This window comes from Halichoerus grypus, chromosome 3 (genome assembly GCF_964656455.1).
Source record: "Halichoerus grypus chromosome 3, mHalGry1.hap1.1, whole genome shotgun sequence".
Classification (NCBI taxonomy): domain Eukaryota; kingdom Metazoa; phylum Chordata; class Mammalia; order Carnivora; family Phocidae; genus Halichoerus; species Halichoerus grypus.
The window spans coordinates 141,632,704-141,647,194 of NC_135714.1; the positions used below are offsets into that span (position 1 = coordinate 141,632,704).

Sequence of the window (14,491 nt, forward strand, 5' to 3'; positions counted from 1 at the left end):
GTATCAAAGGGGCTTGGCTTTTTCTCTTTAAAAAGGAAAAAGGCCCATAGATTTTAGTTTAGTTTTGGGTTTTGTTTTGTTTTTTTGTTTTTGTTTTTGTTTTTTAAGCTTTACAAATGATACAGCTCTTTCTCAACTCCATCTTCAAGATAGCGGCTGCGGCTGACGCAGTTCAGTCATGTGGACGTGCAGCTCTTTGTCCGCGCCCAAGAGCGACACACCCTGGAGGTGACTGGCCAGGAGACTGTCACCCAGATTAAGGCTCATGTAGCCTCGCTGGAGGGTATCACTCCAGAAGATTAAATCGATCTCCTGGCAGGCCTGTCCCTAGAGGCTGAGGCTACCCTCGGTCAGTGTGGAGTGGAGGCTCTGACCACCCTGGAAGTAGCCAGTCCCACACTTGGAGGTAAAGTCCACAGTTCCCTGGCCCGTGCTGGGAAGGTAAGAGGGCAGACTCCCAAGGTGGCCAAGCAGGAGAAAAAGAAGACAGGCCGAGCACAGCGGCGGATGCAATACGACTGGCACTTTGTCAATGTTGGGGCCACCTTTGGCAAGACGAAGGGCCCCAATGCCAACTCTTAAGTGCATTGTAATCCAGGCTTTCCCCAATAAAGCCATTTAGTTCAGTCAAAGAAAAAAAAAGCTTTACAAATGATAGAAAACAAAATGGACCACTTATACCTGCTGCCCCTAAGTCTCATTTCTGCTCTCAGGGAAACAGAAATAAGCCTTTTCAGATGAATTTATAGCTGGCGTGTGTGTGTTTGAACACCACATTCGCCAGGTCAGACACTAGCGCTTTAGCTCATAAAACCTCACGTAGTACTCCACCAAGTAGTCCTGTGGCCTGATCATGCTGTGAAGGCGCACACGGGAGCTGTGGCTGTCCATAATGTCTGCTTTATTCAGTCATAAAGCAAGGTTAACATAATTATAAAGCAGGCTCAGGATTCCAAACTCAATGACATTTCACCATGTGATTAACTTGTCTCCTTACATGGCACACAAAGCTGTACACAAGTCACACAACAAACAAGATAACACAGAAGGTAGGAAGTTAACAAACCACACAGGAAGTCAGTCTGTGGGCGCGCAGTTGAGGTAAGGCCTGGGTCTGGTCCCAGTCAGCTCTGGGCACTTAACTGCTTCTGATACTCAAGCAGCGAAGGATCTCAGTTCTGTTCCAAGATCAGTCGGGCGGAGACTTTGGTGGCAGCTGCCTTTTTTCAGTGGTCAGACAGAGAGGGGTCATGTCTGAAGAGTGTAACAGTTTGCTGCCCAAATCCTCCCCTTTGAAGGAATTTAGTCTTGGGCCCCTGCAGACCTCCTTTGCTTCTGCTTATCAGTTCTGGGGTGTCATCAACTGCTGCTGGTCTCAGTGATATCTGGTAGCTGCAGTACCCCTAACTGTTTGTGTCATTGCTTGACACAGGCCCCTACTTGACATGAGTGACTCCATCTTCTTCTCTACGTATTGTTACTGCCCCACCCCCTTTTTCTGTTTACTAGATGAAAACCAGGTACAAAAAGATAACCTGCCAAAGGTTTACAGAGCAGTGCTTGGTTTTCAATTCCTGGGAGCCTGGTTCCAAAGCCAGACCTTAACCATCACTCTTTTTCCTCTCTACATGCAGAAGCACATAAATACATGTGTGTGTACCCATACATATGCACATACATATATATATGTTTCATACTACATATTAAAACTTTGTCATGTGCCCTTGCAGGCCTTTACTTATTTGCATAAAGGGCAGGGAGAGGAACAGCAACTTGCTAAAACAAGATAGAGCAGCCAGAGACCAGGATTACAAAGCATCTCAGAGAATAACAAACATGAAAAATAATCCTTGGCTGAGAAACTAGATCACTGATAAACTAGGAAGAGTTTCAGTTGTTACACAAGAGGACTAAGGTGAAGGCCAGACAGCTTCTGAACTAGTCTTGTTGGATGTTAAATGATAATAATTCTTAAAAGCAATGAGTTCAGAAGAAGAATCCAATGCATAACAGTCAACTCCTTAATTAGCCTACAGCAGGTAGGCTGACCCCATCTGGTTGGATTATGATGTACCCGACAAAGCATGGCCAGCCTTTCAGGATTTCAGTGTCATACTGATGGGGTTTCCTGTCATAAGTAATTTTTTATGTCATGAACTGTGATAGGAAATGACAAATTTTGTATCTCACGGTATTTAAATTAAAACCATATACTCACCCCACAGTAAAAGAACAAAGGAAAAGAGGGGAAGCTGTTGCCACCAGCAATTCAAAAGATTTAGGAAGCACAACTAACAATATCTGGTGAGGAATCTCTAATTCACACCTGTATTTTACTTCCCACCGTTGACTCGCCACTTCCCAGATCTCTTAAGTCGCTGAATTGTAGCCAATCATCCTTTTAAAATTCAAATTTTTTTTTTTTTTAAAGATTTTATTTATTTATTTTTTTGACAGAGAGAGAGAGCGCGCGAGAGAGGGAACACAAGCAGGGAGAGTGGGAGAAGGAGAAGCAGGCTTCCCGCGGAGCAGGGAGCCCGATGCGGGGCTCGATCCCAGCACCCTGGGATCATGACCTGAGCCGAAGGTAGACGCTTAACGACTGAGCCACCCAGGCGCCCCTAAAATTCAAACTTTATTATGTCATGTTAGGGGTTTAAAATGCTTCATCGGCAGGGGCGCCTGGGTGGTTCAGTCAGTAGAGCATCTCTGGGCCAGGAGTTCAAGCCCCACATTGCGCGTAGGGATTACCCCTTCCTACTTCCCCTTGAGGTGCCAGCCGAGGGTACATGATCCTTCATTTACCAAGTTCTTTAGAATTACCAGCCTTCTCACTGGCTCTTCCTTCAGACTTAAAGACTTGTCCAAGTAACTCAAATTCATTCCTTAAATTTCACCGTAAATAGAGGAGCCTTGGGTGAGCCAGAGTTGAGGTGGGGCATAGTTCTACAGGGTGGGGCAGACCCACCCACTAACCCACTGAGATGCAAATTGATCCATTAAGGTGACCGTTTCTCTTTCATTTCCAAAGCTTACTATCTCCTCACCTACGACCCCAAAGTGACCCAGGACTCTCCCTTCCCTTAGTGTCTGAGAGGAGGAAGGTGTTCTTTTTTAAAACCAACCTGCAATCTTACTTTGATCCTCAAATTGCGCATAGGAATAAAAATTGTAAGACTATGTAAAAGGTTGCCACCGCGAAAAGATCAGTTGATGACAACAACGGCTTGATGACTGAAGGAAACACCCTCAGCTATGCTCAGGAGCCCTTCCCCGTCTGCTTGGCCACTCAGGGTCCCTGAGCATGTGCAGGCGATTACCTACCCACTTCCGGAGGGACAGCCAATCGCCGCAAGGGCCACGGGTGCGCTTCTGGCGAGAACCCGCCTTTCTGGGACTTGGGGGTCTCTGTTCTACCCTGAGTCAGGCTCTGGGGACACAGCGTTCCTGGCCCGAGAGGGGCTGAGTGAGTCATCGGTTCCAGGTAAGCCGAGTGGGGTGTCGTGAGGCTCAGCTGAGCAGGGGCTTCCTCAGCATCTACTGGGCGCCAGACCTCGGGGTCGCAGCTTGTCCAAGACTGGGTCTCCTCATCTGTGGCGAGATCTTGTGAAAACTACAGCTTCTTAGTCTCAGACCTGTGGAATACAGAATGGGAGTGGTGGGCCTGCGTTAATTAAATTTTCAAGAAGATTTTGGTTTGAACGAGAATTGCGGAATTGCTAGGTTATCGCCAAAGAATTACTGTCTGTGTTTGGTGGAAGAGAGGAGGGAGGATAGGTGGGAAGACAATGGAGTGGTAGCCACCATTGGAGAACCCACTACTCCACATTGCCTACACCTCCTGGCCAGTTGAAATATCTTTTAACCCTCACAAAGGTTATACAATTAGGAATTATCATTACAACTTTGCAGATGAGCTGGTTTAGCTCAGGCATGTTAAGAGTCATTCAAGGTGATAGTGGTTGAAACTGAGAGCTAGGAATCTACCACAGGTTCTGTTTATTCATTTAATACTGTTTGAGCACCCATTATATGCCCAAGGATAAGAATAAAGCGGGAGACACATTCCCACCAAGAAGCTTACAGTCGGGCAGAAAGAGTCGGGCATACCAGCTAAGGAATTGCAAAAACAATTGTAAAATCAAATCAGAGCTATGATGTATGATTCAATGGGGAGCTAGGCAAACAAGCTAGGACCAGATCTTGATGGGTCTTTAAAGCTTTATTTTTCTTAAAGCAGTGGTTCACAAACTATGGTCCCTTGACCAGCAACATCACCTGGGAACTTAGAAATACAACACACCAACTGAATCAGAAACTGGGAATTTGGCCCAGTAATCTTTTACCAAGATGTATGTATGGGTCATCATGATGCAATCTAAGGTTTGAGAGCTACTTCCTTAAAGCAATCAAGGACTAGTGGAATGTTTTAAGTGGAAGATAAAAGGATTATACTTGTATTTGGAAAGATCAATATAGCTGCAGTTAGGGAATTGGTTGGAGGCACCATTATGGAGTAGAAAAGGGGCTCATACAATAGTGGGAAGAGAGAAATGGATAACTGGGGTGGTAGCAGTGCCTACAAAACTGGTTCTGTTAACTTTATAGTCTGTTAATGGCTTTATTCTGAAAAGTAGGGAAAACGGACCAGGGTGTGCACTTGGAATAAGTGGGGCACAATGATGCCTGGAGTGAGTACCTATTTTATGTTCCTTGAACTCGACTGAGTCCTTTTTATGCACATACTTTTTTTAAAAAGTTTTGTATTTTTTTCTTGGTTTTTGTTTTCCCATCATGCTTTGCAATTTACTGTTACATTGGGCAAGAGTCTTAAAACTTCCTTCAGCCCCAGTTTTCTAATCTCTGACCATTCTATGCAGCCTCACCCCGAACCCTACGCACTCCACATCTTGTTTAGCATACTCAGAAGTACCCGTTTTGGGGGTGCCTGGCTGGCTCAGTCTGAGGAGCCTGAGATTCTTGATCTGGGGGTTGTGAATTTGAGCCCCACGTGGGGTGTAGAAATTACTTAAATAAATAAAACTTAAAGTACTCATTTTGAAAGTACTTTTTTTTAAGATTTTATTTATTTATTACCTAGAGAGCAAGAGAGTGAGCACAAGCAGGGGGAACAGCAGGCAGAGGGAGAAGCAGGCTCCCCGCTGAGCAAGGAGCCTGATGTGGGACTCAATCCCAGTACCCTGGGATCATGACCTGAGCCGAAGGCAGACACTTAACCGACTGAGCCACTCAGGCGCCCTCCATTTTGGAAGTATTAAACAGGAATTGGAAGTCACTGAAGCCTTAGTCATTAGCTATAATAACATAGTGTGGGCAAGTAAAAAGAGTAGAGACTATGCTTTTATTTTATGTAGTTCTGTGTTACTGGAATTCATTACAAGTTGAATGTATTTTAACATACAATTAAAGGTGTATTTTAAAATTTTGAAACTCCTCTCCTGTGCCTCCAAAATTTGTGTAAGAAAATTTCCTACATCACATTATTATAGGGAGCCTGGTGAAAGTTAATGCCTTTACCAGTCATGAAGGACTTAGCAGCTATATGAGACATAGCAACTTTGAGACTTAATATCAGTACTTTTTTTTTTTTAAAGATTTTATTTATTTATTTGACAGAGAGAGAGCGAGAGCAGGAACACAAGCACGGGGAGTGGGAGAGGGAGAAACAGGCCTCCCACCGAGCAGGGAGCCCGACGCGGGACTCAATCCCAGGACCCCGGGATCACGACCCGAGCCGAAGGCAGACGCTTAACGACTGAGCCACCCAGGCGCCCCAGTACTTTTTATATGTAAGTGCCTACACACACACACACACACAACTCAGAGAACTGTGGGATCAGTTCCAGACCACTGTCATAAAGTAAGTCAAACGAATTTTGTTTCCCAGTGCATATAAAAGTTATGTTTACCCTATACTTTAGTCTATTTAAAGTGTGCAATAGCCTTATGTCTAAAAAAATCAATGTACATACTTTAATTAAAAAAATAATTTATTGCTAAAAATGCTAACCATTATTTGAGCTTTCGGTGTGTTGTAATCTTTTTGCTGGTGGAGATCTTGCTTCTATTTGATGGCTGCTGACTGATCAGGGTGGTGGTAGCTGAAGGTTGGGGTGGCCGTGGCAATTCCTTAAAATGAGACAACAGAGATTGCCACTTTGATTGACTCTTCCTTTCATGTATGATTTCTCTGTTGCATGTGATGCTGTTTGATAGCATTTTAGCCACAGTAGAAATTCTTTCAAAATTGGGAGTCTGTCCTCAAACCTTGCTGCTGCTTTGTCAACTGAGTTTATGGCATATTCTAAATCTTTGTTGCCATTTCAACAATCTTCAGAGCATCTTTACCAGGAATAGATTCCATCTCAAGAAACCACTTTTTTCTTCTTGTCCCTAAGCAGCAACTAATTCGGCATCGATTCAAGTTTGATCATGAGATTGCAACAATTCAGTCCCATCTTCAGGCTTCACTGCTAACTCTAGTTCTCTTGCTATTTCCACCAGAACTGCAGTTACTTCCTTCACTGAAGTCTTGAACCTACAGTTTGTTACACAAAACAAAAAAAAACAAACTCAGTATCTGAAAAGTACAATCAGGTGAAGCATGATAACATGAGGTGTGCCTGTATGTGTAATGTAGTATGTGATTTCAGCTAGATTTCTAAGAGCCTTTGAGATTTTATGAGATATCTTCTAATACTTTTTATTGTACCTGTGTTAAATGGTAGGCACTGTGACGTGTGCCTTAATTTTATTTTCTTGTTTAGTAATTACAATGTGAGAGAGTATTATTTCTCACTTTGTGAAAAGAAAGCTGAAGCTCAGAGAAATTAATTTGACCAAGGGTATATAGCTAGTTAAGTGGCAGAGTTGGATGAAGACCCAGTTCTTTTTTTTTTTTTTTTTTTTTTTTAAAGATTTTATTTATTTATTTGACAGAGAGAGAGACAGCAAGAGAGGGAACACAAGCAGGGGGAGTGGGAAAGGGAGAAGCAGGCTTCCTGCCGAGCCGGGAGCCCGATGTGGGACTCGATCCCGGGACTCAAGGATCATGACCTGAGCCGAAGGCAGTCGCTTAACCAACTGAGCCACCCAGGCGCCCCTGAAGACCCAGTTCTATTAGGTATTGCTGCCTCTCAATTTGTGTTATGTTTTTGCTGTTACAGTGCTAGAATCAATAAATCCCTGTCTTTCCTCCTAAAAATGTTTGGAATATGTTATCAAATGTGAAGAGCTGTGAATATATCAAATATGAAAAATTGGGGCGCCTGTTGGCTCAGTCGGTTAAGCGTCTGCCTTCGGCTCAGGTCATGATCCCAGGGTCCTGGGATGGAGCCCTGCATGGGGCTCCGTGCTCAGCAGGAAGCCTGCTTCTCCCTCTCCCTCTGTCTGCCTGTCTGCCTACTTGTGATCTCTCTCTCTCTCTCTCTCTGTCAAATAAGTAAAATCTTTAAAAAAAAGAAAGAAAGAAAAATATAATTTGCTTTGAAATAAATGTAGAGGGATGCATAGGATGCTGTGGGAGAACAAAGAAGGGACAGTACAGTTTGGTGATTGAGTATCATGCCAATTAATGCAGTGTTGTATGAGCGTACTCAAATTATTGTAGATTCATTTTTTACAGCTCTAATTGAGGATAATAGCTCCTAATTTATAGGGTTGTTTGGAGAGTTTAATTGAATCAGCGACTACATGAAAGACCCTTACCTTAGTGCCTGACACATAATAAACCATCCTAGAGAAAATTTGTCTTGGTCAGACTCTCCCAAAGAAGCATAACTGAGTCCCATGGAAAGAAGGGAGGAAAAGGTAATGTAAGCAGTGAGTGGTTTGTGCAGGAAGGAGAACATAACATCTTTGTTTTATTTTTTTTTAATTTTTTAAGATTGTATTTATTTGACAGAGAGAGACAGCAAGAAAGGGAACACAAGCAGGGGGAGTGGGAGAGGGAGAAGCAAGCTCTTGGCTGAGCAGGGAGCCCGATGCAGGGCTCGATCCCAGGACCCTGAGATCATGACCTGAGCTGAAGGCAGACGCTTAATGACTGAGACACTCAGGCGCCCCAACATCTCTGTTTTAAAAAAATAAAGACCAACTACTTTAGGGGACCATAGCCAGATGAAGATGAAGATACTGAGGTATGAAGGGCTCTGAATGGTAAGCTAAGGGGAGTACTTTGTCTTGACTTTTGGTGAGTTACTGACAGGTTTAAATGAGAGGAAAGATTTAATAAGTTTAAAAAGTGAAGGTATGAGGGATAAGTTAAATTATATATCAAGAAGCAGTAGGTAAAATGTAGAACTTAGGATAGCCCACCAGGACAAAGGTAGAGGCAGAAGACACTATTCTAGATTGAAAGGTATTTAAGGGTGCTAATAAGTAAATGTAATATGTGGGCCATATTTGGATCCAGATTCAAACACATGTAAAATAGAAAGCTGCGGCACCTGGCTGGCTCAGTCGGTGGAGCGTGTAACTTCCAATCTCAAGGTTGTAGGTTCAAGCCCCACGTTGGGTGTGGAGATAACTTAAGAAATAAAATATTTAATAAAATCACTTATTGGCCAAGAACAGTGGACATGTTGGCTGCCATTTATGTGATCTCCTTATTTAAAAAGGGGTTATAGGGGTGCCTGGGTGGCTCAGTCAGTTAAGCATCTGCCTTTGGCTCAGGTCATAATCCCAGAGTCCTGGGATAGAGGCCTGCATTGGGCTCCCTGCTCGGCGGAGAACCTGCTTCTCCCTCTCCCTCTGCCTGCCACTGCCCCCTGCTTGTGCTCTCTCTCTCTGTGTCTAAATAAATAAATAAAATCTTTTTTAAAAATTAAATAAATCAATAAATAAAAAGGGTTATAATCCCCATTTTATAGGTCAAAGAAAGGAGATTCAAAAAAGTTACATGGGTTTTCCAGAAGTATACACTAAGTAGCTGAACCAGGATTCAAACCTAATAGACTTCTTTTTTTTTTTTTTTAAGATTTTATTTATTTATTTGTCAGAAAGAGAGCGAGCAAGAAAGACAAAGGGAGGGAGAGAGGCAGGCAGAGGGAGATGCAGGCTCCCTGCTGAGCAGGGTGAAGGCAGACGCTTAACCGACTGGGCCACCCAGGTGCCCCAAACCTAATAGACTTTTACCTTTAGTCCTTACATTGTGAAACACTGCCTTCCATAGCATGTTGCTGTGATAGCTGTTGCTTCTGCAGGCCCAAGACACTGAGTCAGTCCTTGAGTTTGGGAATAATTTAAAAATGGAGGCTTTCTAGAATTATTACATTTTTCCTATTCTGCTTGTAGGAAGAGTAAGTCTGTAGTGAAAGAACTTGCTAGGTCACCAGGACAAAACCAATTTCAGATGTCAAAACCATGCTTATATTTCTGTTCTCACTGTCTTTAGATTATGAGGGAGGGGAGAGGAAGCACAAAAGTGGAGAAAGTGTCTTAGTATGGCAAGAAAGGGAGAATACTGTACTGATGGTAAAATGGCTCACAAACTTAGAGGAATTTGATTTGCTTAAAATTGGGTGTGCTGGGTGTCTTAAAAACAGGCCAGGAAATTTTCTCCCTCACTTTTTTTTTTTTTTTAAGATTTTATTTTATTTATTTGATAGCACAAGCAAGAGAGTACAAGCAGGGGAATAGCAGAGGAAGGGAGCCTGACGTGGGCTCTGTCTCAGGACCCTGAGATCAAAGGCAGACGCTTAACCAGCTGAGCCACCCAGGCTCCCCTCTCCCTGTTTATTTCAAACATTTCAAACCTATAGAAAAAATTGAAAGATGCGCAATATACTTAGATAAGCCTTTTGCTTAGATGCACCAATTTTTAACTTTTTGCCACACATCTTAAAATTATTGAACCTTCTGAAAGTTGCAGCCATCAATATGGTGTCCCTACCCCCCAAAGTATATATTGCCTAAGAACAAGGATGTTTTACCTCTTACCTATGATAAATTAATATGATAAACACAATTTAATACTGATATGGTATGTAGTCCATAACTGAAATTCTCCCATTTGCCCCAGAAATGTTCTTTTAGTTGTTTATCTTTTAATTTTAAGATCCCAAATTCAATCAGGTATTGCACATTATATTTGTCTGTCATATTTCTGAAACTTTATGTTTGTTTTTCATGACATTTACATTTTGAAGAACACATACTGATTATCTTATAGAATGCCCCATAATTTAAGTTAGACTACTTGCTTTCTTATGATTGGCTTGAGATGGAATACTTTTTTGCAAGGATATCTTATAGGTTTTGTTGTTGTTGAAATGTGTGAGATGAGTGAATCTTTATAACTATGAATTCCTGTTTTTTCAAGAACTTCTACACAATGATTTTAGCATTTATTGATGAGTCTTGTGTGACTGTTTTAATACATTGGTGATTGTGGTATCATTTTTTTTTTTTAAAGATTTTATTTATTTATTTGACACAGAGAGAGAGAGCACAAGCAGGGGGAGCAGCAGGCAGAGGGAGAAGCAGGCCTCCTGAGGAGCAGGGAGCCCGATGCGGGGCTCGATCCCAGGACCCTGGGATCATGACCTGAGCTGAAGGCAGACGCTTAACGACTGAGCCACCCAGGCGCCACCTGTGGTATCCTATTTTTAACTTAATGTTTTTTCTCACCCATAGGAAAGATTCCTAATCTTGGACCTACAGCTACCTGCTTGAACAGAAAAGTCGTCATGTCTGACTCTACATCATTGAGTAGGAAGAACAGCAGCCCAGCAGATATGTTCTAGTATGCAAAGACTACAGCCTGTGGAGTGTTCTTGGCAACAGACTCTAGAGCTAAGGGGCAGAGAAATAAACAGGTTTGTATAGGCTCTCATCAACATGCCAATCTAGTGAAACTGAAAGCGGGTCAGTTTTCAAGGTCTGGGAGGATATCATCCACTGTTCTCTGGGTCTTGTGTGGTAGAGAGCCAGGCTTTACTAAAGGACATACTATCTTACCCACCACCTTTGTTCACGGCTCAATGGAGTTTGTGACAGCCCTGGCAGACCTCCAAACAGGGGCTAGCTGTCCCATCTGTCTGGACTACTTGAAAGAGCCAGTGACCATCAACTGTGGGCATAACTTCTGTCTCTCCTGCATCAGTATGTTCTGGAAGGATCTAAATGATACTTTCCCCTGCCCCTTTTGCCATTACTGCTCTCCAGAAAGGAAATTTGTGAACAATCCCCAGCTGGGCAGTCTGATTGAAATTGCTAAGCTACTACAGATAAGAAGAAGCAAGAGGAAGAGGAAGGAAGAGAAGCTTATGTGTGAAAAACATAATCAGATTTTGACCTTTTTCTGTCAGAAGGACCTAGAAGTTTTATGCCCACAGTGTAGTTTCTCCACTGATCACCGGGATCACTATATTTGGCCCATAGAGAAGGCTGCTGCCTATCACAGGAAAAGATTGCATAATTGCATTGAACCATGGAAGGAGAGAGTAGAACAAGTTGAAAAGGTGATAACTATGCAAAGCAGAAAATCATTGGAACTGAAAAAGAAGATACAATGTAGGAGAGAAGAAATAAAGTCTGAATTTGAGCAAATTTTGTTGTTTCTCAAAAATGAGCAAGAGATTGTTCTACGGCAATTACGAGATGAAGAAATGGATATTTTAACAAAGCTAAATGAAAATCTAACCACATTTTCAAATCATCTTTCCACATTAAAACATCTATCAAAGGAGATAGAGGGCAAATATATGAAGTCAGAGCTGGAATTACTGACAGATGTTGAAAGTATCTACCATAGATATAAAACCTTAAAGTCCCCTGAACCTTTTTCATTCCAGTTAAAGGAATATGGTTACCATCTTGCTCCACAATATTCTGGCCTAAATAAAATTATCAACAGATTTCAAGTGCATATAATTCTAGATCCTGAAACAGCACATTGTAAGCTTATTGTCTCAGAAGATAGAAAAACTGTGCAATATGGAAATAAAAGGCATAACTTACCTCATAACCCAAGGAGGTTTTATCTCTGCCCAGCTGTTCTGGGTTCTATGGGTTATAATTCTGGCAGGCAGTATTGGGAGGTGGAAGTAAAAGACAAGCCTGAATGGATCGTGGGTGTCTGTAAAGACTCTCTTCCCAGAAGGAGAAAGAATCAGAATCAACCAGTTTTAGCACAGGATGCATTATGGGGTGTTGGACGATGTAGTCAGAGTAATTATATTGCATTGGGTCCTAAAAAAACTAATCTTCTGCCAAAAGTAATACCTAGAAAGATTGGCATTTTTTTAGACTGTGAATTGTGTGAGGTTTCCTTTTACAATTTGAGTGATAGATCCCTTCTCTATATTTTTAACTATTACTTTACAGAAACACTTTGGCCTTATTTCTATACTGGAACTGACTCAAAACCTCTTAAAATCTGTACAGTAACAGATTCTGAACGATGAATTATTGTAAAACTCTTAATTTTTTTGTTTGTTTCAGGTAGTGGACAAAACTAAGCCAGTGAATCTAGTCTCAACAGTTCTGTTGTGGTTTTTGTTGTTAGCTTTTTGTTTTTGTTTTGTTTTAGTTTTAGTTTTTCCTTTAAACAACCAGAATGATTTTATCTTAGTTTCAGCAGTTTCTATAAAATGTTATAGGGTACTTGGCTGGCTCAGGCAGTACTGCGTGCAACTCTTGATCTCAGGTTGTGAGTTTGAGCCCCACATTAAGGGTAGAGTTTTTTTTTTTTTTTTAAATGTGGTTATAATGAGACAGAAGAAAGAAAAATTATGGGTTGATCCCATTTACAGTTGCACCCAAAACCATAAGATATTTAGGAATAAACCTAACCAGAGGCAAAGGATCTGTACTCAGAAAACTATAGCACACTCATGAAAGAAATTGAGGAAGACACAAAGAAATGGAAAAATGTTCCATGATCATGGATTGGAAGAACAAATATTGTTAAAATGTCTATGCTACCTAGCGCAATGTACACATTCAATGCAATCCCTATCAAAATACCATCAAGTTTTTTCACAGAGCTGGAACAAATAATCCTAAAATTTGTATGGAACCAGAAAATACCCCAAATAGCCAGAGGAATGTTGAAAAGGAAAAACAAAGCTGGTGGCATCACAATTCCGGACTTCAAGCTCTATTACAAAGCTGTCATCATCAAGACAGTATGGTACTGGCACAAAGACAGAGATCAGTGGAACAGAATAGAGAGCCCAGAAATGGACCCTCCACTCTATGGTCAACTAATCTTGGACAAAGCAGGAAAGAATGGCCAATGGAGAAACAGTCTCTTCAACAAATGGTGTTGGGAAAATTGGACAACCACATGCAGAAGAATGAAACTGGACCATTTCCTTACACACAAAAAATAGACTCAAAATGGATGAAATACCTAAATGTGAGACAGGACTCCATCAAAATTCTAGAGGAGAACACAGGCAGCAACCTCTTCCCCTGCCTGCCATTCCCCCTGCTTGTGCTCTCTCTCTCAAATAAATAAATAAAATATTTTTGAAAAAAGATTTTATTTTTAAGTGATCTCCATATCCAACATACGGCTTAAACTCACAACCTCAAGATCGAGTTGCATGCTCCACTGACTGAGACAGCCAGGCACCCCTTTTCGAGACTTTCAAATCTGAAAGTATCTTTAGTCTATCCTGATATTTAAAAGTTTCTCAGTTTCTGGTTTTGAAATAATTTACTATTATATATTTTTAGCATATTTTTATTATGTTTCTCACCATACAGTACATCATTAGTTTTTGATGTAGTGTTCCATGATTCATTGTTTGCATATAACACCCAGTGCTCCGTGCAATATATGCCCTCCTCAATACCCATCGCTGGACCAACCTATCCCCCCAGCCCCCTCCCCTCTATAACCCTCATTTGTTTCTTGGAGTCCATAGTGTCTCATGGTTCGTCTTCCCCCTCTGATTCCCACCCTTCATTTTTCCCTTCCTTCTCCTAATGTCCTCTATGCTATTCCTTATGTTCCACAAATAAGTGAAACCATTTGATAATTGACTTTCTCTGCTTGACTTATTTCACTTAGCATAATCTCCTCCAGTCCCATCCATGTTGAGGTAAAAGTTGGGTATTCATCCTTTCTGATGGCTGAGTAATATTCCATTGGATATGTGGACCACATCTTCTTTATCCATTCATCTGTTGAAGGGCGTCTCGGCTCTTTCCACAGTTTGGCTATTGTGGACATGGCTGCTATGAACATTGGGGTGCATGTGCCCCTTTTCACTACATCTGTGTCTTTGGGGTAAATACCCAGGAGTGCAATTGCTGGGTCATAGGGTAGCTCTATTAACTTTTTTGAGGAACCTCCAAACTATTTTCCAAAGTGGCTGTACCAACTTGCATTCCCACCAGTGTAAGAGGGTTCCCTTTCTCCATAACCTCTCCAACATTTGTTGTTTCTTGTTAATTTTTGCCATTCTAACTGGTGTAAGGTGGTATCTCAATGTGGTTTTGATTTGAATTTCCCTGA

The 14,491-nt window shown here is 41.7% G+C and overlaps 1 protein-coding gene and 1 pseudogene across 1 annotated transcript; both read left to right on the plus strand.

Moving 5' to 3' along the window:
- Window positions 1-153: 153 nt before the first annotated feature.
- Window positions 154-631, plus strand: LOC144381305 (ubiquitin-like FUBI-ribosomal protein eS30 fusion protein pseudogene; annotated as a pseudogene).
- A 10,372-nt stretch (window positions 632-11,003) lies between these two features.
- Window positions 11,004-12,428, plus strand: LOC118548255 (tripartite motif-containing protein 60-like). The gene has a single exon (XM_036112100.2). It carries the CDS (start codon window positions 11,004-11,006, stop codon window positions 12,426-12,428), a length of 1,425 nt encoding a protein of 474 aa, XP_035967993.1.
- Window positions 12,429-14,491: the final 2,063 nt, after the last annotated feature.